This window comes from Haemaphysalis longicornis, unplaced genomic scaffold (assembly GCF_048455015.1).
Source record: "Haemaphysalis longicornis isolate Haplotype H1 unplaced genomic scaffold, Haemaphysalis longicornis Haplotype H1 scaffold_10, whole genome shotgun sequence".
NCBI classification, from domain to species: Eukaryota; Metazoa; Arthropoda; class Arachnida; order Ixodida; family Ixodidae; genus Haemaphysalis; species Haemaphysalis longicornis.
Window position 1 is genome coordinate 128,705,917 of NW_027526204.1, and position 25,306 is coordinate 128,731,222.

At 46.5% G+C, this 25,306-nt stretch overlaps 1 protein-coding gene across 1 annotated transcript in view; it reads right to left on the reverse strand.

The window, feature by feature from the left end:
* Window positions 1-3,811: 3,811 nt before the first annotated feature.
* The window catches only part of Fws (Conserved oligomeric Golgi complex subunit 5 four way stop), a 36,109-nt gene continuing 14,614 nt past the window's right edge, over window positions 3,812-25,306 (reverse strand). The window contains exons 10-19 of the mRNA XM_077690710.1: window positions 22,106-22,268; window positions 21,253-21,417; window positions 19,889-20,102; window positions 18,630-18,692; window positions 12,852-12,955; window positions 11,841-11,972; window positions 11,475-11,643; window positions 10,551-10,694; window positions 9,699-9,778; window positions 3,812-4,672 (exon numbers count right to left, since the gene is read on the reverse strand). Coding sequence (XP_077546836.1) covers window positions 4,555-4,672; window positions 9,699-9,778; window positions 10,551-10,694; window positions 11,475-11,643; window positions 11,841-11,972; window positions 12,852-12,955; window positions 18,630-18,692; window positions 19,889-20,102; window positions 21,253-21,417; window positions 22,106-22,268 — 1,352 coding nt within the window. The 3' untranslated portion in view covers window positions 3,812-4,554. The remainder of the gene's footprint in view (window positions 4,673-9,698; window positions 9,779-10,550; window positions 10,695-11,474; window positions 11,644-11,840; window positions 11,973-12,851; window positions 12,956-18,629; window positions 18,693-19,888; window positions 20,103-21,252; window positions 21,418-22,105; window positions 22,269-25,306) is intronic.

The window sequence follows — 25,306 nt, forward strand, 5'->3', positions numbered from 1 at the left end:
TTCCGGGTGCGTGTATTTTATTTTAAAGGAGCCATCAAGATAAAATAGACTTGTCCAATTTGAAGGAGCTGGCTTTTGGCAACTCACTCAGTTCTAGCAAGTTCTCCACGGACACGTCCTTCGGCCTATCACGGGCCTTCCCATCACCGATCTACGGAAACTTCGGGACCTTGCACCCCTACCGCCAATCGAGGACATCCTCAGAAGCGCGCTCAGTCGTCATTGGACAACCGGCTGCCGCTGCACCTCACAATACAGGGCCAAGACACCTTGCTTTGGGACACCCGACGGGTCACTCCACACGAAACAACCACCTTGAGTTTCCCTACCCTCCACCCCTCCAAGACTTGCACGCCCCCCCCCCCCCCCCCCCCCCCCCCAAATGACGCCACTTCAACCAGAGAGAATATCTCTCATTCTCATAGGCACAATCCGCACAACGCCAATGCAGTATTTACTGACGCCGCTCTCGATGGATTTCGTCTGGCCTTGGCCTGGTACAAACCCTCGACCAGAGAAGCCAGACGTTACGTCTGCACACTGGACCACGCAACACCTGCACAAGCAGAACTTTTGGCTATCTGGACAGCTCTGAGGGACAACCCCGGGCCTTCCGTCATATATACAGACTCATTTGAGGCACTACGTAGCATTGAGGACCCCAAAAAAATTGGGCCCATCTCCCCACGAGGGGGGACTCGAGTAAATGCGTCGCGTAGGGGGTGGGTGTATTGCGTTAACGTTAGTGTTTGGGGGGTGGTGGTGGAGTGGTAGTGAATGTGTTAACTATTATTGCGTATTACTATTATTATTATTTCTTTCATTACTTTCGTGATTTTGCGACTCGAATCCCCCCTCGTGGAGAGATGGGTTTTTCTTTTTTTTTTGTGACGCAAGAAGTGAAGGCAAGGAGTAGGTTGTTGTAAGTCGTTATTTATTTATTTGTTGCTGTTGCTGTATTGGACGCTGAGAACGACGGCTTCGTGGTCGCTAAAGTGTACTGTTAAGGGGTCTTTAATCAGTGGTCGTGCGTTGCAGCAACTGGTGAAGACGAGATCGATGCAACTGCTGCCGTGTATCAGCAGCTTCTTGATGTAGTTTGAATGAGTCAAGGATATAAGGCGCGTTCGTACCCTTTGATTCTGTGTCGCTTTTGTGGCGCAGTGGGTAGAGCACCATGTACCTTGCGTTCCGCCCACAGGGTCGTGGGATCGAAACCAGGCGCCGGTTAGTATTATTTTTTATATAGTGTAGGGGGAGGGGTGCGGACCTGTTGTTGAGAGCGAGGAGGGTAGCGTGATGCGGGAGAGGAGGAGTGGGGGAGGGAGCGCACCTGCGCGCTGAGCTGCTGCGGACGGACGGCGGACGCTACATGTGGGTTAAAGAAATGCTCTGCATTTAAAACAGACGACGCCACTGCTCAACGCACCCACCAGATACTCCAGCACAAGCAGAGGAACGACGTTGACGCTTGGGTCACATGGACGCCGGGACACGTTGGGGATCGCGGGGGTGGTAACGAGGTGCACATATCTTGCCACCTTACAATCTGGAGTTCTACCTGTACATCTCCAACCTCTCCTGCACGGATCTCCCGACCTCCGCGACCACCCCTACGCGGACTCGCTGCCAGGCAGCCACTTCGAAATGGCGCGATTGCGACGCTACCTCCGGTTTCTTCACCGCGAGATTAAAAAGCATCACCCCTCCACAAATCTTTAATGATTAACCCCTCAGCCGATCGCAAGAAATATTTATCAACAAAGTACTCGCCAACACGCCCACTCCTCATGTCATCCATAAATTGCAGACACTTGCTAGCCGGAAGAAGGGCATTGGCACCGCTGCCCCCTGCACATGTACCTTTTGTCACACTCTGTGTGAAGCAAACATGAACCATCTTGTTCTGCACTGCTCCGCTTTTGATGTTCATAGACTGACCCACAATGTTTTTCAAAATTCCGATATGGAATCATTACATAGGGACATTCTCGAAAATCCTCAACACCTGGTGCACTTAGCCCAGTTTGGCGTTGCCAGTGGCCTGGTGAGCGTGATTTAGTGGGCGTCTACTTCCCTCCATATTCCCCCTCCAGCGACCTTCGGTCCTCCCCTTTTTAATAAAAGAATTTATCATCATTCCAGCCGCAAAAAGTATTTAAAAAAAAACGTGACAATTATTATTACAACTTTCAAATTTCGTGCTACACAATGTCAGCAGTGACGTAACAGGGGGGACAGTAAAAAAAAAAGAACTTTGGTTGATTCCTGTCATATAACCGACAAAACACGAAAGTGTGTCTTGTGGGTGTGCTTGGCGAGCGACGCCCTGCTAGCGGGTCGCTTCAGCAAAGGTGCGACCACTTTGGTCCTGCTCTGTGGCGTGTACGGCAGACGGTTGCGTTGCGACGAACTCAGCTTGTGGAACTAAGAGGTAGATTTCGTAGCTTGAACTGTGAACGCATGAATGCATTCCGCTTCCCGCTGACATTTCTCTTGACACCAAATCAGTCACGTTCGCGCCATTCGCCCGTCGGCACCGCTACGACGCAACTTATGCCAACTGTTGGCGTTCGTTAGCATCATGATGCACTACTTCGCTTCATCTCTCCTAGACGGCAGCCCCATCCGCGCCAATGAAACTTCTGGCATTTGTCATATCAATGACACTTATTATTTTATAATGAAACTGTGAGATCGGATATAACGAAGAAATATTTTACCAGTACACTGACAAGCTACTTGGAAAAACTCCTGGCATCCGAAACTGCAGAAGTAGAAAAGGCCCTTTTGTTCGTGGACACTGTAGAAAACTTCGAATAGCCACGATACAAAAGATCACATTCTTCCTTGAAAAAATAGGAACGCAGGCCTGTTTTGAAATGAATTTTGTTCTGTTGTAATTTCCCATTTCATGTTCTGGTTCATTGAACTTGAAATGAAAGATAAGTAGGTTCGAAGATTAAAATCATGCGTTTTTGTATCAAGAATTTTTCTGGGAGCCAGATCACCGATTGGTTTGAAATGATTTTTAGCTCAACTGTTACACATAATATCGGATACAACAAATTTAATTACTGTCCTGATACTACTTCGTTATAACTAGGTTGGACTGCATTAGAAAATTAATCTTCCGTTGCGTTATATCGTAGCTTCAAAGTCTGTAGAACTTCATATTGTGCTCTCTGTACTTTTGAAAAAATTTGAATCGCATTGGGAGTTGAGATTCTCAAAAGGAGAATGGAAAAAGGAACAGACATTTAATTAAAGCAAAAAGTGAAGTGCATATGCAGTTTGCAACATCACGTCGCGAGACTGTTAAACCAAACTGGTTCAACAACCAACCAGGTCTCCAGGGCGGACAATGTTGCACTTGTGTCTGTCGTGTCAACAAAGAGGTGCTTTGCAATACAGTCACGATTAATGGGCTTTTAAATGGTTTTTGTGGCAGGCTTATCTTAGCCTGAGTGGCTTGTGTGCTTGCTAGTGAACACGTTTTAATGCCAGCACCACGTGTTGAAAAAATGAGACAGGACATAACGCCTTTGCACACTTGGCTGTCAAAGCCTGAATAAATTAAGTTTATTCAATCTGTTATGCAAAGGGAGACACACTATGGCTGCACTCAGAAGTGTTTGGCAGGAACACTTGCACTTTATCAATGTGGGGTCCCAAATTGGGAGACATCACAGCGCATGTCATTCTTCATCATCTTTAGTCACCCTTCTGACGTAGTGCTTGGCAAGGCCACATGATGGTCACGGTCCTTGATGTGAGTGTTGAAACAATGAAACACAGAAGAGACAGGGGAAAATATAGAAAATATTCATTTATTGAAACTCCATCTACAGACTTTGGTCAGAACGGAGCTGACGGAGTTAATAAATCCCAGCTCGAACTGCCCAATCTCTGCACTATATCTTACATCAATCTGCATAAATTAGCCAAAAAGGGCAAATGTCTCATCTGGAAGAGCACATTATTTACATCATTCGAAGTACTTTTAGCATTTTTTTGACCAAAAAAAAAAAGGACTTCCAGAAACACCAAGCTAGGTTTGAAATGTCTCAGGCAATGTATGGATCAAGCGGCAATTGAAACAAGTTACAGCACAAGCATGTCGAGTTGACGATTGTAAACTTGAAAATTTGCACAGATCAACCTGCCACTATAGCGCATGTAAGCCTTTCCCATTCACTATCACCAACCGAGTAATTTGAAATCAAATATAATCAGGTCATTTTTACTCCTTTCCAGTCTTGTGGGATATGAGCAAACGAGCATTTATTGCAAAACTCATCTCATGCGATTAGCAGACATGCCAGATAAGCTCCCAAAGACATTGTGATAAACTGACAACAAAAAGAACTTGTATCAACTAAAATAGCTCGCTATCCTGAACGCCCCTGAAGTTTGCAGCCTCACTTTCTGCGAGGCATGCTTGAAAAACTATCCCAACAGTGCTTTCATGCTGATCACAGGAAAACCCAGCAATTCTACCCCACCCCACTTCCCTCCCTTTGAACAGTTTGCTGGCCCGACAGGAAGCCATCATCAGAGCCTCTCCAGCTCCATGGCGTTCTGCAGGATCTCCTTCATGATTGGGTAGATGGGTGCAAATTCCTTGCCTTGTCTCTGACGTACCGTCTGCACGTAGGACTCCATTGCACCACTGCAACAACAGCAAGCGAGCAAAAACTTCAAAGTCACCGATTCCCATAATCGTCACATGTGCACCACTGCAACAACAGCAAGCAAGCAAAAACTTCAAAGTCACCGATTCCCGTAATCGTCACATGCGCTAAGTAAACTCGTAGTTACTTGCATACAGGGCATTCAACAAAAAGTGAACTTCAAACAAATTTTGAAGGATACCACTCCTTTGCACTGTAATTTCGCGCAAAGGCCACATTTTGGGTTATGTGCAAAAGCCACAGAGGTGGCTGCGATCTCTCGGTCTTTGTGAAATCAAATAAAAAACCAGGCTTGGTCTATGGGCATAAACTTTTCGGGACTTAATATCCCACCAATTCCATTTTCGTGCATTATGTGCAGTAATATTAAAAAGGCTTAGCTAGTCCCATGGAAAAAAAACGGCAAGCATTTGCAAAAAAAAAGGGGGGGGGGGGGGGGAAGCGGGGGGAACTATTGTTACCGGTGTTATTTTCCGAGAAATAGATCCTAAAATGCAAGCTTCGCGAACAGTTGGAGAGCACCAGCCATTTTCGTTATAAACAAAGCTTCCCACGATTGCTCGTTTATAGTGGTGGTCGCACACTATGTGAATGAACCCAACTCTAAAAAATTAATCCTTTCAGGCTCAATGACATACATGTGCATCCCCTGCAAACACCTTCAAAATGGCCAATTACGTACGTGTAGGTCATCGCTTGTACGTCTAAAAAGCACGCCTCTTCAATCATTTCTCTTGCTTGGCATGTGCTGCCGCAATGCGGAAATACGTAAAATTTCTTTCTTGCACCAATGGCTCTTCTTTTTCTTCTTTATGCTTTGCTACAGGAGTGTGCCGGCTATCGCTTGTGCATCCGGTCATGCGCGGGCACGCAGCGGATCCGCCCGGATCCAAATCCGCTGGGAAGCGGATCAAAGTGCTTCCCGCTTCTTGCGCCCGTGAAACTGATGCGCTTCTTGCGCTTTTCCCCCTTTCTTGCACCCGCAAAACTTTTTAGAATTTTTCTTGTGTTACTCATGAATAAATCACGTGTATGAAACAGCACAAACAATCTTTTTGTCACTTTATGGTCACCCTAAAAGAATTACGACAATTTTTTCTAAAAATAGACTTGTCCTAATAATTTAAATCAGCAATTAAAAAAAGAACTACCCTGGGGGGTCTCATTTGGCAAAAAAACTGGACCCTCAAAGGGTTAAGAATTGAAAGTCGCCCCGACTGTATTCCCCCTGAGTCAGGTATGTTTTTTGAGTACCGAAAAGAGAGCTATGTGTTTTGGCAAAACTGCACTTGGCAGTGTTGTGCTAATATTCGAATAGTAGTTTGAATATTACACAATTCAATATTTGTTTCCACAGCAGTCGTAATATTCGTGATTTTCAAAGTGTCGGCAAACTCGTGACCGTGAGTTTGTTTACTGCATAAAAATCAGCGTGGCGCCACTTATAAAATCAAAACTAGACTCGCACGGTCGGAAACACTGTACTAATGTAACGGTGGGATCTTCAAAATATAGGAAGCGCGGTCATTTCCTCAGCTTTGCTCAACAACAAGCAAATGATACTGAGCAACGATGCCCATCCGCATTCATATACACCCATACATGCCGGTGCCAACTTGGCCAGTCTTGGTGCCCTGGCTGCCAGCACCCCTTTCGCCACAGCCACGTCCAGACACTAAGTTAGAAAAAAGAGTTTCTGATAAAAACAAATAGCATGCAGAAAATGAAGATATGAGCATGGGAGGCAGTTCCAGCCTTCCGGTCGGTGGTGGGTGCGGGCGTGTTATCAGGAAGTCGCAAAGGTCGCGTGCAGCCGATTAGATGGGCTCCGCAAGGCCCTGCAAGGGCTTTTGTGGGATTAAAGTTCAAAAGAAGATCTAGCGGGTAGATCTTCCACTTTTTATATGCCCATTTTCATGGAGAAATCATAGAGATCTTATAGAGCATTTATAGAGATCTGCCCCTTTTTATAGAGAAACAGAAGATAGCATGCTCATGCTTTTTTTTCCCCCATATTCCCCATTAGAGGAAGAAGGGCATGCAGCATACTGTGCAGCGAATTGCTGCTCGTATAGCAGCCTCTCATTGTACATTTTTTTGGGGGATTTTTTTTTTTTAGTTTCGCAACTTGAGTTTTGAAAGGCAATCCCTATGCGGGCGGCCTCATTGCTTTTAGTGCAATAATAAGTGAAAGTATTCTACCCATAAATGGCTTGTCCTGTAAAAAAAAAATCTTTTGCATTTCCTGCAAAAGCTTTTGCGAAAAATAGGTGCATGTTAAAACTGAGGGCACGTTAGAGCCGAGTAAATATGTTACGTGGTCGTACTTCCAATAATTAGTCTACTCGAGACATGCACACACTCATTATTATTTTGCCTGCCATTCTGCAGTCAAGATCTTTGAATGGCAACTAACCGATATGAATCAATTCGAAAATATTCAGCCAAAATCTCTATTCACTTCGAACTTAAAATCCACTACTATTAGTGGTACCGCGCTACAGTCGAACACGGATATACCGAACTCCAAGGGGATCGCAAAATAGTTCGATATATGAAAAATTCGATATAAAAAATATGGGCTCTGAGACCTCACCTATGGCGAACGATCACATACCGATGGGCGCATTCAAGAATGACAACTAATTCCGCACTCACGACGCAACAGGACGCTTTATTTCCGTGAAAAAAAAAAATCGCTGATCTTGGCCTGCTTCTTCGTCCTGGAAATGAAATTAAAGACGCATGTCTCAATCTTCTCGAGGCCGTCCAGGTGCGACAGCCCAGTTCCTTCCATGTCGCCGCAACAACGGCGAATCAAGCTGAACGCAGTGGCCACTTCACCCGCGGAGTACGATCGTGTAGCCGCCTCCTCGTCTGGACGATCTTCACCACTCGAGCTATTGGCCTGGGTTCCTGTGACCGCAGCTACAATATCCTCGTCACCGAGGCTCGAAACATCCTGAAAATTGGTGTCAGCGTTCACGAAGTCGTCGGCAGACACTCCGGCTGGAACAGCAGCCGGGAAAAGGGACGACAACTCACGAAACGTGTCGCCCATGCACTCGTCGTCGTCGTCGCCGTCTTCGCAAGCTTCGGAAAGTTCGGCCGTCACAAAGCCTGCCTTCCGGAAGCAGTTGGCCACGGTCTCCTTCTTCACACCGTTCCAAGCACTTGTCATCATATGTATGGCTCCCAGCAGGTCAACCTTAAGCTCGGTGCCCACGCGGAAGTTCATCAAAAGCCTATCGAGGAGTCGCCTCCTGTACCCGACCTTTGCCATGCCCGCGCATTCCTCCACATCCTCCTCAACCTCAATCGGGGGTGCAGCGACCACCGAAGAGCACCTACCAGCTCCAGCGGCATTCGATATACCCGATATTGGGAAAAATACGGTTCGATATAAACGTACGAATTCCTATACTTTTACACAGAATTTTCAAGGGGATAATTTATGAGTTCGATATAGACAATAATTCGATATACCCGTGTTCGATATATCCGTGTTCGACTGTATAAACAAAACATGCGCGGTCCCAACCACATCGCTACCAACCTTTCAATCATTCTTTGTTTATCATCACTCAAATGAAGGACTCTTAAAAACAAAGGCACGATTTTTATTTCACCTTTTTTTTTTTCCCACATCAGCCACTGCTGCAGGGTCTTGGAAGCTGCCGCTGGGTCTTACAAACCGCAAGTGCGGCTTTAACTTCCTTTGTGTCTGGGTTTTGAGGAAGCACGACTGCATTTATTAGCATCCATGAACGCACGTGGGATTTTTTTCCCCCAGTTTGCATTCGCGACGCCGAAGACGGTTGCTTATCAGTAAAGGCTACAACAGGTAGCGGAAACCTCTGGCATTGCGGCTTGTTATCTCCAGATGTTAAAAAAGGGAAATAGCAGCTGCTTATCTGCACAATGTTCGAATAGAAACAACTTACCGCGCAGGGGGTGGGTGGGGGTGGAGCTCACTACCTTTTGAGATGCGTCAAGCAAGGACAGCTGTGGTTATCACGTGAGTACAAACAGAATACACGAACTAAAGAATGCCGATTTTCTTCTGTGTGTCAAAGTTAAGAAGAGAGCAGGGAGTGTGCGCTGTCAGCTAGCTGCTTCCGTATTTTTTTTTTTCTCGCGACCATTAAACGATGCCCCAGCTGCACCGGTCGATCAGCAGGCCCGCCAAAAAACCGCACTATGAACAGTGTTGCACTTCGGCCAAGCACGTTTTAAGCGGTATGCTTATACACCAAGTTCTACGGGGAGCAAACCGGTGGTCACAAAAACCCGCGTTATATCCAGTCGCGCACCATAAGCAGTTACGTTATAAATGGTCTATGCTGTATCGTCCTTTTCTTCAGTACAAAATTTTGACATTTAGCTCCAACAACCTCCTCCTGTCTTTTCCATGCGGACTAATTCGTCACTCTATCTTTTGTTATTGTTAAAAATTTAGCTGATGCACTTTTAGGCAGCTGTCCAGAACTCAAGCTTGACTGCCTCGGCAGGAATGTTAACTGACTTGTCAGTGCCAGCAAACAACGATTACCAAAACTAAATCAAATGTAACTGCATTATAGTTTTCGCTAAAATTGTACGTTGCAACCACAAATACCATTTCATTGCACTTGAAATGACACGTTCCATGAGTGCACACTGTTCGAGCAAATAGTTTTCCTATTCAGGCAGCGTGGGTCCCTCACACTTTAGCTAAATTGCACAAGCCAAATGGTAAGAAAAAACAAGCAAGATATGCCTTTTACGCCAGGATCCCTTGCAATTCACCTATACTCCGATCACTGCAAGCTGTCTTACCTTGAAGCCCAGCCAGCCCCCTGCTAACACCATTTCCGCTCAACAGATAAGCAAGCAGGCAGGGAGCAGTCAACCAACATTAAAATATTTAAGGCCTGTGGGCTTCTGTGTACCTAAAAGTGACTCGTTCACACTGTACCAAGCTCACCCGAAACAAAAGGCAGCGACCAGTTCTCGTTCACTCACCGCACAAGGACAAGGCGCTCCTTTTCGGACGTGTGCTCGTCCAGCCATTTTGAATAGCGGCTGCGAGACCACGACGCAGCCTGCAAAAGATTTTTTTAGCAACGTCAGCTGCTATCAGCAATGCTTTGCATTACCATCAAAGACGCATAAAATTTCTATTAGCCCTGCTTTTCAATGTCAGGACCACAGTTGGCTACAAATTAGGAATGGCAACAGAACCGTTTCCCAACCACCATAGGATCTTCCTACTGTGCCTGTAAACGAGCGTAGCAACAACAGTAACGCCTGTTAGCAAAGCAGACAGCCCCTGTGTTCAGGCTAATCATCGTCATCATCATATCAACGCCCACTGCAGGGCAAAGGCCTCTCCCATGGATCTCTATTTATTCTGGTCCTGTGCTAGCTGCAACCAATTTGTCCCCGCAAACTTTTTGATCTCATCTGCCCACCTAACTTACTGCCACCCCCTGCCACGCTAGCCTTCTCTGGGGTTCCACTCTGTTACCCTTAATGACCAACGGTTATCTTGCCTCTGCATTACGTTCCCTGCCCACACCCATTTCTTCCTCTTAATTTCCACTAATATGTCCTTAACACGCGTCTGTTCCCTAGCCCACTCCGCTCTCTTCTTGTCCCTCAATGTTACACCTATCATGTACTCAGGCTCATGAGCTGCAAAGTGAAGTCTCCATTTCAACACGCCCTGACTGGTCAGTGGAGAGATACGAACAAATGTGCTGTTCCACAGCTGTTGCCTTACAACAGATCACCCACACGTGTAAAGCACCTTACTCTAAAAGCTCCCAGTGTGCTTCAAGGGCGACTGTCCCCCCTCGCTGAAAAGAGACGTACCTCGTAGGGCGACCGGAGTTCGGGCGGTGCCTTGGCGAAGAGGAAGTGCAGCACCAGAGAGTGGGGCACCACCTCGCCCAGCATGGGGGACTGGGCCACATGCTGGGGACTTTGGAACAGCAGCGGTCGCAGAGCCCTCAGCACCTGTACGCACATGCGCGTGTATGCCGTTAAATTCCTTGCCTTGATCTGCTACTGTGGCTAAGGCGACGGTGGCCAAATGCTGCTAAGGCAACGGTGGCCAAATGCAGCTTCGGTAACCGTGGTGACTAAACCACGGTGACCGACTGCTGCACTCTTCCTATCCCTTCTCTCAGGCAACTGCAAAAGGCAAATCCCAATGCCTTCTTGCCTTGTCAATTGTACTCTTGGCTTGGCAAGTTTATAAGTAAATCTGCTCTGCATACTTCCCTACAATCGCGAAATGACCCCACTTGCGCACGAGCAAAGGGGTTAGCTTACAGTCTTTCAACCTTATGAAGAGTCAAGACGCCCCAGGACAGAAGTAGTTAAAAAGCAATAATACTGGACTCTGACAACACCTCCGTTCCCCTATCCTTGGCCATGCAACCACCAAATTATCATGGCCTTATAATGATAGTTGGACAGTTTGTCACCTTGTTTTGAAAACAGGCACGCTAATATGAAAAAAGACATGTTTCCGGCTACAATCAAGAACACCACCACACAAGAAATTGTTGCATACCTTCAAACAGTTTGACCTGCTCTAATGCTCTAACATCTATATCTGTCCACAGCAAAGCCCTGGAACTTCAGTGCCCAACTTCATGGGACAAGCCATCAACCTCCTGTGGTTTGTTTGGTGCACTCACACAACATACGACTGACGCGCACACACTCTTGGCCCCGAAAGTGGCAAAGTGCCGTACTACCTTCCAGAGCGAGCACGGAAGGAGGCCTCACCTTGTAGGGTCGCCCAAGATCAGCAAGGGGCTGCCCCAGGGGCGCCAGCGCCATCTCCATTTGGGCAAAGTCGGCGGCCAGCCGCATCTTGCCGCCCTCGGACAGCGGGCGCACGAGGCTTGCGTGGCGCACCAGCAGCTCCAGGGAACGTGACGCCAGGTCACGCACCCTGCGTCCAAACGTTTGTGCCCAGGCTTTCAAAAGAAAAGGGAGTCAAAACACCCATGCACTAGACTGACGTGGTTTGTGCACAGCCCAAAAGCTTCCCAACACATGCAGTACACCATTTGCTTTGATGCAGCAGTCAAGACAGTGAACAGAGAGTTAGCTGGTAGCCCTGTCGAGGCGATCCATTTTCTCACTCACCCCTGGGTGACAGCAGGGGCGGGTGGCCAGGCAGAGAAGAAGTCGTTCTGGCAGTGGGACAGGAACTGTTGCAACTCGCGCATGTACAGCGAGCACGGGGCGTCGGGGGTCGCCATGCGCTCCACCGCAGGCCTGTGTGGGAGCAGAAAAATGACACCCTTTTGACACCCTTTTAACTCCCTTTATTACACCAGATGACACCTTTTCAGGTCCTTTTAACTCCTTTTTTTTACCCATTAATTACTCTTTGTGAGCCATCGAATTCCCATATTCTGACACTTCACTATGTACTAGCCATGCAACCACCAAATTATCATGGCCTTATAATGATAGTTGCAGTTTGTCGCCTTGTTTTGAAAACAAGCATGCTAATATGGAAAAAGACATGTTTCCGGCTACAATCATACATTTCTAATCTTAGCTCATTATTCGACAAATTGGTTTGCTTAAACCTATTGCACCAACTATAGCTTTATAACATGAAATAAAGTCAGATGAAAAAATTATGCATCACAAATAAAACAACAGTATCTTCTTTGTACTTCGCTACACTCATACCACACAAAAAGTTCAGAATTTCGTGTTTACAATAGTTTTCGAAGAACATTTTTGTTCAAAACATATTTTTGCACTTTTTAGAAAGCAACACCACCCCAAGCTGCAGCAGCAAATCATATGAAACGGAGCACACAGCCGAATTCCTCAGAGTTCACCAATTAAAAGGGAAACTCCTTACCACACTATCACGTACTTTCATACCATTACCTTAGCAGTGACATGTTGTTAAATCCAATCCCCTCCTACTTTGCAATATGCACAAGCCCACTCAAAAAAAAAAAAAAAGGAAGCCACATTAGTTGTGTCTTTGCAAAAGCCACTATTGGCCGAGCAGTGCATCAAGCCACACAGAGCAAGCTCACTGACTTGGAACAAGATGGCATTTTGCTTGAAACCTAGAAACCTAATAATAATAATAATAAAAAAGAGAGATCAAAATAAAGGGGCCCTCACGTGTTGAAGTCTTCTTCGTGCATGGTGAGGATGATGGCCTCGACAGACTGACTGACGGCAGCAAGCAGGGGTTGTACAATGCTCTGGATGACAGCCTCCACAGACTGCAAAGAGCAATTGAGCGGGCCGCGTTGAAGAGAGATACGCATCACGGTTTCTCTCTTTTTGCCAAGGCTGCTCTCTGTGGCACCTCCAGATCGCACGGTCTTCCAAAAAGACACTCCGAGAATCAAACATGTAACCTGATGACGTCAGCCTCAGCCATTGCCGCAGTTTGTTGAGTGGACACGAAAACACTTTTTACGGGTCTGCTAAGAAACTTTAGTGAACTGCTCGAACTAGACATGTAAGATTTGTTTTCTCTTTTTTGAGTTCCTTCAGAGTCCTTCGCCCAATTTCTAAGTACACCCACTCCCTAATAGCTCTTATGGTCTCTATAAATTCAAGCAGCCGACTTCCTTTTCATACACTTTGCGCATGTTGGGCTTCTTTACATAGGTTCGGTATTGTGTGGGAAAAACCAACATCACAGTGAATGCTGTGGGAAAAATTAAATGAAAGCTAAAATGGTGCACATGATTCATCACAAAGTCAACTTCTTGCATCACTCCAAGTCTGGTGGAAGAAACATCTAACTCTGAGAGGATCAGAGTTCACAATCCACAAAAATGCCTCAGACAACACTAACGGTCACCAGACCACCGCTTAAGGATGATTTATTTGAAAGCATGTTATATGACCATTCCAATTTCATTCCATGTAAAGAATTTAGTACATATGCAGTCGCCTCCCGTTAACTCTTTCGCTACCGCGCCTATCAAAATCGATCAATTTGATCGATACTTTTGGGAGCGCCTTTTCATAGCGTTCCAGGCGTTTCTCGAACAAGTAAAGCTGTTCGGAGTTAGATCAGAAAATGGCCTTTTAAAATCAGTTTTGTTTTCATTTTTGCAACGGAAACGTGATTTTTGACACGCTTTTGAATCACCTGGGTGGGGAAAAGGGGCGTGGTCATCGTGCGTCACGGCTACCAACGAAGAATGCGTGCAACTCGTAATTACTCTGCACCAGCGCTTGTTTTTTGCTATCAGGGCGTGAATGGGGAACTAGCAAACGATTTTCAATCGTCAGGTTCACGCTCTGAGAGTAATAATCCCAGAAATCGGCTGAAAATGTCAAGCAGTGCCTGGTTGCAAAGCTACTTTATGATTTTAGGCAGTTTTATTGCCTTTGCGCACGTTGTTCTAAGTACTGTGGTAGTTCTACTTACCCCAGGACCATTCGCGAACAGTTTACAACAGTTTCAGTTTCGTTTCTGCGTCGCGAAATTCATATTTAGCGCTACTACGCAGTTACCCAACTTCAAGGCTACCTGCCATGGCGCCTGGAGCGTCCGCGACTCGAACAAAGCACGCGTGCTCCTCGAACAAAGCACGCCGCTCCTGATTTCCCCTTACCCTAACCCGATTTCTGTGATAAGAACTTCAGATGCTAGCCAAAAGATCACACCCAGTCGCCAGATAGCTGTTCCGCCGAGGACAGCGCTTCAAACCGGCCTTACACTGCCAGCTGTTCGCCTTCCAGTTTCGTTTTCATGCGAGGGTATATCCACGTGTCTAATCTTGCTGCTTAGTTGAACTGTCTATTCGAACGGAGTCTCCGATAAGTTTTTCTGCTGTTTCATTTGAAAAATGTTAGGTGGCGCTGCAATAGAGGAGGCTCGTTGTGCTGATCTGTATCATCGCGCAACTGCTACTCGGCCAAAGATCGCAGGGCACGATTCTAGCTCATCGTACCTCATTTTTGAGAGCAAGGCTACAATTGCGAGTAAGAAAATGAGAATAAAGCTCAGCTTTATGTTTTGAGAGATAACTGACCGTGAACGACAACAAGCATCAGCCACGGCGTTCCGTTTCCAACTTCATGCATGTTTTTTTCCCGCATCGCGTGCTTGTCCCAAATATTGTGCTTGCTGTAAATGCAAAGTTAGTCATTGACAAGATGTTTTTACGTTATGTGGGGGCAAATTGGTGCGTCTGATAATGTCAAACTGCCAGATTTATTCCAGGGAACCACCCAAAATTGCACATTTTGAATTGGAGGTTGGGCTTCACCGCATGACACGAGCACCGTGCGTGCTAACATTTTTTTTTATATCTGACAAACTGCTCCGTGCAAGTCGACATTTTTCCTAGGGCGTGTTTTTGAAATGTTTCCCTACAAAATGTATATTCTAATTTTTTTCTACTACCAGTGGTTTGATATACACAACTCCCTTCTTATCATTTTTTCCGACAACTTGACAAAAATTTTGATTCTGATATTTTTTTTTACAACTATGATGTATAAAAACCTTTAAAAAACTGGTGTTATTGGAAAGGTCGTTAAATGATCTGCATTTTGTGTTCCTGCAATTAGTGCCTAACCAATTTTTTAGCAGGAAAAAAAAGCTTTCTTGGACCCCTAAAAATTGGTCAATTTTCCGGCCGTAGCGAAAGAGTTAATACAAAATCAACGGGGACCACAAAAATTTTTGAATTAACCGAAATTCCAATTAAACAAAAATCACTATGAGAGCGTTGTTACTAGTCCGCATCACGTCACCCCTCTTGATTTCGTTTGGAGGCTTGACTTTCGTCACCAATGGACCTCTCCCTGTATGTAAACAACGTGACGTCACGAAGCGCACGTGCGCGACAGGTGGCGCCGCTCGCGGCGGCGAAGTGCGGTGGCGGTTGGCAGAACGCGCCTGCTCCGACGACCTGGCCTGGCCGCGCGGCGCCCGAAAGGAACGATGTGCCGTTGGTTCGGGCCGTCACTGGCCGCCCACATTGCAGGTGGCGGTCTAGCTATCCTAGCTATGCCCGTCGCACCTCCATGTAGCTTTCCGCATCTACAACCTCCGCAACAGTTTCGTTTACCGTACGGTCAACTGAAGGGCGACGCTTTCGGTTAATCTGTGCGCGACAGCCTAAATGAGTCATTCTGAAGGTTGGTGCTGTTGCTACGCATTCCAAGAATGTTTTTTTAAGATTCTTTGTGTTCGGATAGATTCCAAGGAAAGCTAATTCATTGTTGATTTCGAGGTCTGCTTAAGCTATATAAGCGCGGTGCCTCAAGCAGCGTACGTATACGATCCCCGTTCTTGGTCTCTTTGCGTCGCCCGGAGACAGTGGCGTACACACGACTTCATGTCGAGGGAAAAAGGAAAGGTAAAGCATGGAAGGATTAAAAAGTAAAATAAGCAGCAACGAAACAAAAATATGAAGAGCAACAGCCAAAAATTATTCCAATAAAAATATTGCGATGATGTCGTTCTCTACGTGATTGACCGATTGTTTTGCTACCTTTTCCCCCAGTGAAATCGCGAAACGGTTCATCGTCATTGTGTGAGTAACATAGCAGCCACATATGGTTAGTGCGCATAGCTTGCGACAGTGCATGCACTGAAATAATTTTCTGTAGTCATTATTTCATGATAGTTTAAGTTAGTGTCCTTGTACGCCCGCTGAATACGAAAGCGTCGGGAGACCGCAACAAAAGAATACATTCACTGAGTCTGTTCGCTTAGGGCAAACACATTTTTCGAGTTTTTTCGAGTCGCGTGAGCGGCCCATCTCGCGCCAAAGGCACGATGCTACATTTCAGCACGGTCAGCATCTCTGTTTTGCCGCATCCTCAAGGCAGAATATAATTGTTCAAGGTAAAAATTTATTGCACTTACAAGCAATGAATTTCGTTCGTCTTGAACAGATCCCCCCATAAGACCAAACTTGTCGTTGTCGATCTGGCGGCAGGCGGCTATAGCGATCCCTCGTCGAAACATTTATTTCGCGTCGCCTAAGCAGGTTATGCATTCATTGTGTTTTTAATACTGTGCTCTACCTCCTCAAAACATGACAATATTTCGCAGCAAGAAAATTTCCGTGAGCCCCCTACCCCCGGCACTATTTCACTTGACCAAATTTCTGCTGGTGCTGCATGATAGCAGATGGTTGATAAACAGCATCATTTCATGGCAAGAATCAGCGCGGACTGCCAATGTAGACGGTATTACTGCGCTTTGGAGAACAGCCGAAGTTCAATTCATTCATTGACTGATTGTAGGGCTTTAACGCGCCCACGCAACGCAGGCGATGAGGCGCGGCGTAGTGGAGGGCTCCGGATTAATTTTGACCACCTGGGGATCTTTAACGTGCGCCAAAACCTTGTACACACGGGCAGCAGAAGTTCGAGAATGGGAAATGTTGCTACGAGTAAGAGCAGGCCATGTCGCTGCTTTGGCTGCCAGCCTCTTCAGCACATTGCGCGCATCCACAATACACGCCGAATTTACCTCTTTGGGGACCCGAAAAGTCTGATGCCGCTGTTTTTGCTCGCAAGATTTGCGTAGCCGAGAGCACAGCAGCCCACCGGCATCAAAAAAGCCAACACATAAACAAAAATTCCACTTTTGCGTGCGTCTAATGCAGCCTCACTGCATACGCCCCACGCGCCGGTCCGAATGTTTTGCCAACCACCCTCCCGGCCACACCCAGCACGTGCGCTTTCCGTGACGTCATGGCCGCTGCGTGACGTACCCCGGGAGAGGTCCATTGGAGTGTATGACATGGCTGTCCATGATAGTTCGGACATCACTAAATTTGAAGACTCAAGTGATTGATTGATTGTGGGGTTTAACGCGCCGACGCAACGTAGGCGATGAGGCGCGCCGTAGTGGAGGGCTCCGGATTAATTTTGACCACCTGGGGATCTTTAACGTGCGCCGAAATTTCGTACACACGGGCGTTTTTGCTTTTCGCCTCCATAAGAAAAGCGGCCGCCGCGGCCGAGAATCGAACCCGCGACCAAGACTCAAGTGTCCGCCACAAAAACTGCTCAGACAGTGCTGTGCGGAGAGAAGAAAAAAAAAAAAAAAGGATTGAGGAACTGAAAAGGGATAGTTGCGTGCACTGGTGCTAGTCTCAACTGACCTACCGATTTAAAGACTGTGTACTGGCCCAGTTGTGATGGCGCCGACATAGTGCAGAGCACGGCAGTGTTCTGGCGCTTAAAATTTTGAATTTTATCAAGACATGATGGTCACTGCGATGCTTTTTATTCAAAATAACTCCCAGTTATCTAATATAATGGGGTTTACCTTCGAATGATAGAGCAATTTCTGCCGCTGCATTGCATGCAAAATTGCCAGGACCAGCACATCACTTCCAATAAACTGAAAATTCCAATTCGAGAGTCGACTGTATACTACACAATATTGCACTTCATGCTGCATGACGACGAATGAAGATGTAGAAAAACGGTCTGAAAATAATGTGGAAACACTCTGCTTCTGTGGCAGACAGCAAAGAAGGAGAAGCAAGGCTCAGACAATCTCATTCATTTCCTTCTATCTGAAGCCTGTCCAACTACAGCGGAAGTACAGAGGGGAAAAATTCAAGCTAGGGTTACCCGTACACAATTCTGCCAACCAAAATATTATGCCTCCTGGCCTTTCTAGCTAACACACACGTACCCAAATGTGGGTGAAGATAGTGCCTGCGCAGTTTAGTCTGCATCTGCACTGCCTCCCTTGAGCTGACTGGTACATATAAATAGACACACTGTTGAAATGTCAACACCAACAAGATCAACTTAGCCCATTAAGAATTGTTGCGGCAGCATGACTTGCTATCTACAACCAGAATTGGGTCATGCAGAATCAAAAAGGGCATGAGAAAGCATGACACAGAAGAAGCAATGACACTCTAAGCGAGGAAAAAACAAAAACACACTTGCCTTTAGAGACCCTTTGACTATAGAGGCCGCCTCAGCTGACTCAACTGCATTGCCAGACAGGAACTGGGGAAAGCAATGGAGCGCAAATTCACTCGAGAACTTGTTCATGAAGTCACACTAAGGCAAATTAACAAGTTGCAATGGTCCAAAGTGAAGAACCTTCACTCGGAAGAAAAAAAGATTAAAAAAAAGCCGAACTGCATATCTGTCTTGCTCTGTTTGGTACAACATGTACTCAGACTGCTCTTCCGCTGCTAAAAAGGGGCTTTATTAAAATGTTAAGCCCCGGCGGCTTCTAGCATAAACCACAAAGGTATCAACACAGCATAGTTAGTGCAGTGGGTGTCCACTGTGTGATAACAAAGGAATACTATAATGGTATAAAGAAGCAGCAAATGTGTATCATTAATTCTGCAAACCTAAATTCATACTAAAGATATTGCTGTGGCAATTTATATTCCTCACAGGATAACAAACGGGCTTTAGCCCCGAGATGAACAGGGCATTTTTTTGTTGCACTTCATTAACACTCAAAGACAGTTTTTCATGAAAGAAAGATAGTCAAAGATGATAATGCAAGTGAAAAAAAAATATATATATACATATATATATATTTAAAAAAAAATGGCGATTTTTCGACCCGCGTGTCCCCTTAATGAAGCTGCAAAACGTCATTAGCCAAAGCTTGGATAGAGGCAAGTGGGCTAAGCAAAAAAATGCATAGCAGGTCATGATTAAGGTGCAGGCACGGTTAATCCCACTCTGGAAGAGACAGATAAGAGAAAACAGAGTACAGTGAGCCAAGCAAAAGGAAAGGGGGGGGGGGCTATTGGAAACAAGTATGAACACACCCCCCCTCCCTCTTCTCTAATCTGCCGCGACACTTTTCTTCCTCAAGGAAAAGGAGAATCGTGAGCCCGTTCCTCACTCTACTTGGTCACACATTTCTTCTCCTCCTCATCCCTCTCAAGAGGAAAGAAAGAAGGGGGTCATCCTACTCTACTACCAACCCATCCTTTACTGACCCATTCCCCCTACATTGGCAATTAGCATCATCCCCCAATAAGTGAGGAGCAGGTCGTGATGCCAAAGCGACGTCATGCATGCGCGAATGAGCAAATTCCTGCTCAAAGCAAGAGAGAGAGATTTTCGTGAAAGGAAAAAGACAGAAAAGGTTTGCCTTATCATATCCACTCTGGTCAGCTGCTCTGTGCGTGTGTGGAAAGGGGAGAAAGTGGGCCCTGCGACAAGACACCCACCGAGTCCATCTGCGCCTGGAAGCAGTGCAGCAGGTGCAGCAGGGCCGCGTTGCACTGCTGGGCCTGGGTGGCGGGGCCGTTGACCTGCAGCGCCTCCGACCCTTCCAGGCAGGCCAGCTGCTCGCACCGGGCGCACAGCTGGTGCACCGCCTGGGCCACGTTCCGGGCCACCAGGCGGCACAGCCGGGCGTCCACCGCCGACACCCGCAGCTCACTGCACCACGCACGGAACAACACCCACACCACAATTAGCCAGCATCAGTCTGATGGCGCACTACATTTGCCAAACAATTTTAACAGCGAAGCTATTTAGCAAATCGTAATTTTTCATGTCCGTACTTAAAAATACCGAGAAATTGCCGAGTGCATGCACGTGAGTGTGGGCCTGTCCAGTGTCCAGCAACTGTCCAGTGTCCCCAGTGCATGTTTGTCAAGCCAAGCATACCTACATACGGAGGAGATTGGCCAAGATTGGGAAGGGAAAAAGGAAAAAGACTTCAGCGTTTGTTGTAATCGTGGCAACACTTCCTCGCAACGAGAAAGACACGTCATAGCGTATGCCCCTCCAAGGTGATGTCCAATGACGATCACTTCCAAAAAAATGAAAGAAGCTCACACCTATAGCAACAATGATGGAGTAGAGGTCGTTGCGGCAGCGAAAAGGGAGTAAATCAGCTGCAGTCGTGGACTTCAACCTTCATGATGGTTGTGAAGGTTGCGTACAACTTCGCTATCTTCAAGTCTTACTACACGTTAGTGTGAACTTCCTTCATTTTTTTGGACACCGTCACGTGCGCCATAGAGTCAATGTATAAAACCGACCAAAATTGTGGATTTCCAAAGCCCTCCTCATTTTATTTTCCAGACTTTCTCTTTTAACCGCGAGTCAAAGATCTCGTCAGCTGACCTCGCATACCACCTCGATAGCAGGCCCCACTGGCTACGCCGTCCCGCTAGCCACACGGAGGAAGTCAGTGATCAGTCATATGATCTATTGTGCTGTTTACATCGTCGTTTCACCTATGCGTATGGCAACGTGGCGCCCCGCAGTAACATACTGATGAGTAAATAGAGTTACTTTTTTTGCATGTATTTGTTTTTTTTTTTCAGTTTTTGGTTCGGAATCCGATTTTCTGGATGCTATCTCGGCCCCCCTTGAGGGTCTGAAAAATCGGCCGGCGACTGAACAAAGATGTGTAGCAGCAATACACCTCTGAGTGAGTCAGTTTTACTCAGTGGCTACGATCCTGAATTGGGTTGCGTCATTGCCAGCAAGATTGCTCACGTGTTTCTAAGCCCCATATTACTGAACAGCAGGAGACATCAAAGAACAAGTGCTGTAGAGTGCACAGCGAGCCACTGACCTGGAGATTGCCCGGTGAATGCCCTCCAGGTCATCTTGCGACGGTCGGCTCTCCCGGCTGCTTCCCGACAGAGCCACGTTGACCGCATCCAGAAGCCGGGACACCGACCTCGACAGGTAGGCCTTCTCCAGGGGAGCTAGGGTTCCACAGAGCGCCTCCTCCAGCCTGCACTCATTGCCACAGCGAGCACAGATGGAAAAAAAAAAAAAAGTTGCAGGCAGAAAGGAAAACATAACGAAACACACAGAGTAAACCGCATAGACAGGCAAGCATTCTGTTGCACCCCACGGCTGCCTGCATTGTTGGTGGCCTCTGATGCTCATGTGCTCTTTGCGGCCAGTCCAAAAGATGCTGCGTGTGGAGGGCGCCCCCGGTCCCTCATGGGAGCAATAATTTTGTCTCAAACACCGCACTGCAAATAAGAAATTTTCTTTCCATGTAAATTTACTTTCACTCCGTTGCCAAAGGCATCATTACCCAAAGGCTCTATTATATTAAGAAAAAAGAAAAACAAAAGTTTGTTTACAGCATAAGGTTCAGTGGGCACAAGGTCACGTCAATCGCGTCAATTATGTCATGGTGTTGTCCATACTGAAGCTCGTTTCGCTGTAATTATGATGCGGCAAACTAACTCTCACGCGGGAAAGCAGCCCCGTCAATGTGACCCGTCACACTGGACCTCCCCAATTCCCGGTCCCAGACTCACTGCGGGTAGTCTGTGGGTAGTGCGAGGATTACCCACGCCACAGAAATATAAATGAAACACGAGTGCCCAATCGCTTCCCGGGTAGTCCACAGTAAGTCCCAAAGTGACATTGAAGTCTCTACTCTACTCAATGAAGTCAATGCCTACTTGAAGTCCCCCTGCTGCCCCAGAAAGTGTCCGGTGGGCTCCCCTTCGCCCCCGCCGGAAGAAGCCTGGTTCTCGATCTGGTCCAGCCTCTTCCAGAGACCGTTGAACAGGCTCAGCAGCTTGGGGTACTCCCCTTCAAACGCCTGCCGCAGGAAGGTGGACTCTGCGACAGACACAACAGGGCAAGCACGGTCTTCTCAGCACGGTGTCTGTCTCCTGCGTAAGAGTTGCAGGCTAATACACACCAGAGAGAAATCTGTCAGTGCCAATTGCACGCCATTGTGGGCACCACAACAGCAGCTAGCAACGTTCCCCCTCCCACTTGGCTTGGCTAGCCACATGGCTTTCTTTCTCTCCTGAAGCCAAAATCAACAAAAAAGGCTTGCTTTTCTTTTTCTTGTTTGCCTTGCATGAAGCTTCCAATAACCCCTGACCTTCTGGAGCTCCTCTTTTGTATAATTAAAACAAATTTATATAATCCCTTTACAGTAATACAGTGCAGACCGCTTATGACCTATGCCGCGGGAGTCGCGAAAATTCGCACTATAAGCGGTACCGCACTACTATAAACAAACCATGCACGAATCCAACCATATCACAAGATACCTTTCAATCATTGCTTGTTTATCATCACTCAAATGAAACACTGCTTAAAAACAGAGGTACGGCCTTTATTCCATCTGTTTTTTTTTTCTTTTGCATCAACGCTGCTGCATGGCCTTACAAAAGATCTGCATTCAACGTCTAGAACGGATGCTGCAGAGAGGGACGCAGCCTGGTTTGCCAGCGAGACAACATGATCAGAACGCGAACCGGATTTGTTTTCACCCACGCCTAGCATTCGCAATGCCGAAGGCTGTTGCTTATCAGCACAACGTACAAGTAGTGGAAACCTCTGGCGTCGTGGTTCAGCTCGCTGTTTCCAGTTGTTCAAAAAGGAAGAGGGTGGTTGCTCATCTGCACAACGTTGTAATCGTAACAACTTATTACATCTAAAGAGAGGGTGCTATCTTCAGAGGTGTGCCGAGAGCAAGGGCAGTAGTGGTTATCCCGCGAACACAAGTGGAACACGCGAAGTGAAGGAAAAGAGTGCCTATTTTTTTTATTTTCTGTGTCTAAGTGGCTGAATCCATCTTCTTTTTCTTTTTTGCGACCCTAAAACAATGCCGCATCTGCACCGGTCAGTCAGCGGACCTTGCAAAAAACCGCACTATAAACAATATTGTGCTTCCGGCAACCGCATTTATCAGTGGTGCTCTTATACAGTGAGTTCAATGGGAGGCCTACCGGTGGCCAGAAATAGCCACATCATATCCAATCCTGCACTATGAGCAGTTACACTATAAATGGTCTACACTGTATTGCTGTTTTCTTGTTTTTCAGCCTCAGGAAATTTTTGAGCTAGTTGGCAAGTAATGACAAGAACAAGTGGAATGTTTCTACCCGGTATATGACATCATGCTCACTGAAGTGCAGCTCACCTAGACACCAGTGCCATATCTTCTTCTAGTATATATTAGTATGAAACTCTATGGTTCTCTAGGACAACGAATAGCACAACGGACAGCAACAATTGCACTGGCCCGGAACACAATCTCATCGTCTGCCCATTTCATGTCTACTGCAGGACAAAGGCCTCTCCCACTTGGTTCCAACTGCACCCCCCCCCCCCCAGTGCAGCATGAGTTTATTCTTTGTCCCCAAATTTTCCCATCTTATCCCCCAATCGAGTTATCTGCCTTCCTTTACTTTCAGTCCTGTGTGCCCTGGTGGCCCAACAGTTGTTACTTCTCCGCAACACATGTCCGGCCCAACTCCTCTTATTCCTTTCAATTCCATTTAGGATGTCTTTCACATTAGGGAGCAAACTTGGCACACAACTGCAGGAAAAACCCAGCCTGGCTTTTAAAAGTAAAGCAGGTACAAATGCCTTACAAAAACTTGCTGTGCCCTGGGCAGAGCAAGTTTAAAAACCACACAGCCCCCCCCCCCCCCCCCCCCCTAACACACTAATTCGTTACAAAATCCACACCATCCTACACAAAGGTAGCCTTATACAGTCAAACCTCATTATAACGAAGTAGTGTCGGGGCGGTAAATTAATTAGTTATATCTGATATTCATTATAACCGTAGAGGTAAAATTCAGCTCTAATAAATCAGCAATCTGGCTCGCGCGACAATTCTAGATAAAAAACGCATTGTTCTAGGCTTCAAACCCACTATAAACGAGGTAGTCCTTATTTGTATCCTTGTGGCTTTTCACACTAAACAGACCGGAACGTGAGAATGAAATTACAACAGAACAAAGTTCATTCAGCAAAACAGGCCTGCGTTCTTATTTACTTGAAGGAGGATGTGGCCTTTCCCTGGTGACACTTCACAGTGTGAGCGGAATTAAGTTTTTCATAGTGTCCATGCAATAAAGGGCCTTAAGCTACTAAAAAAACGGTTGTTTTGTCTCACTTCCCTAAAATTTTGCTTTTATTATGCTAGCTGTCGAGTTTTGAGCCTTGCAGGAACCAAATATTTCTTCGTTATAGCCGACATCGCGCGGCTCTCGAGGTTTTGGTTTCACTATAAAAAGAATAAGTGCCATTGAAGTGAAGCGTGACAAAACAAACTTAGTATTTAGCTTGCTATATCCGATAATTCACTATATCAGTGTTCGCTATAGCGAGGTTCGACTGTAGTGCACAGCAGGAATGGCAGGACAAGATGAACTGTTGCAGTTGCGTTATGTTGCCTTTATGTTCCTCCTCCTCGTGAAATTCTTAGATGGCACCAGTCCCCCCAGAGGCAGTGATAAAGTGAAGTGCGATGAAACAACCCTTCTGAAGAACCGCATCCGGTTCAATTAACTGGAGTTGCGTATCGTCCAAAAATAAACCTCTTCATGCCAAAGTAATCTTCCCGATACTTCTGATACCACGACAAGTTAGGCTAGCATAACTTGCTATGGATAAATCCATGCTAATGGGGAAAGTAAAATGATGCGGCAAGCTATCCTTGCAGCTGAATCAAGCGAACCAGTTCCATAATCTAGCAGTCCAGCAAAGCTGTAAAAATGCCCAGAATTCCAAAATCCAATATAATGTCCCGTCAGTCTGACGAGCCTCCGCAAAAATACACGGCTGCTCAAAGTCAGCCTATACTAAGTATGCTGACGAGTCTACCGAGTTACTCATCTGCGCTTTGCATT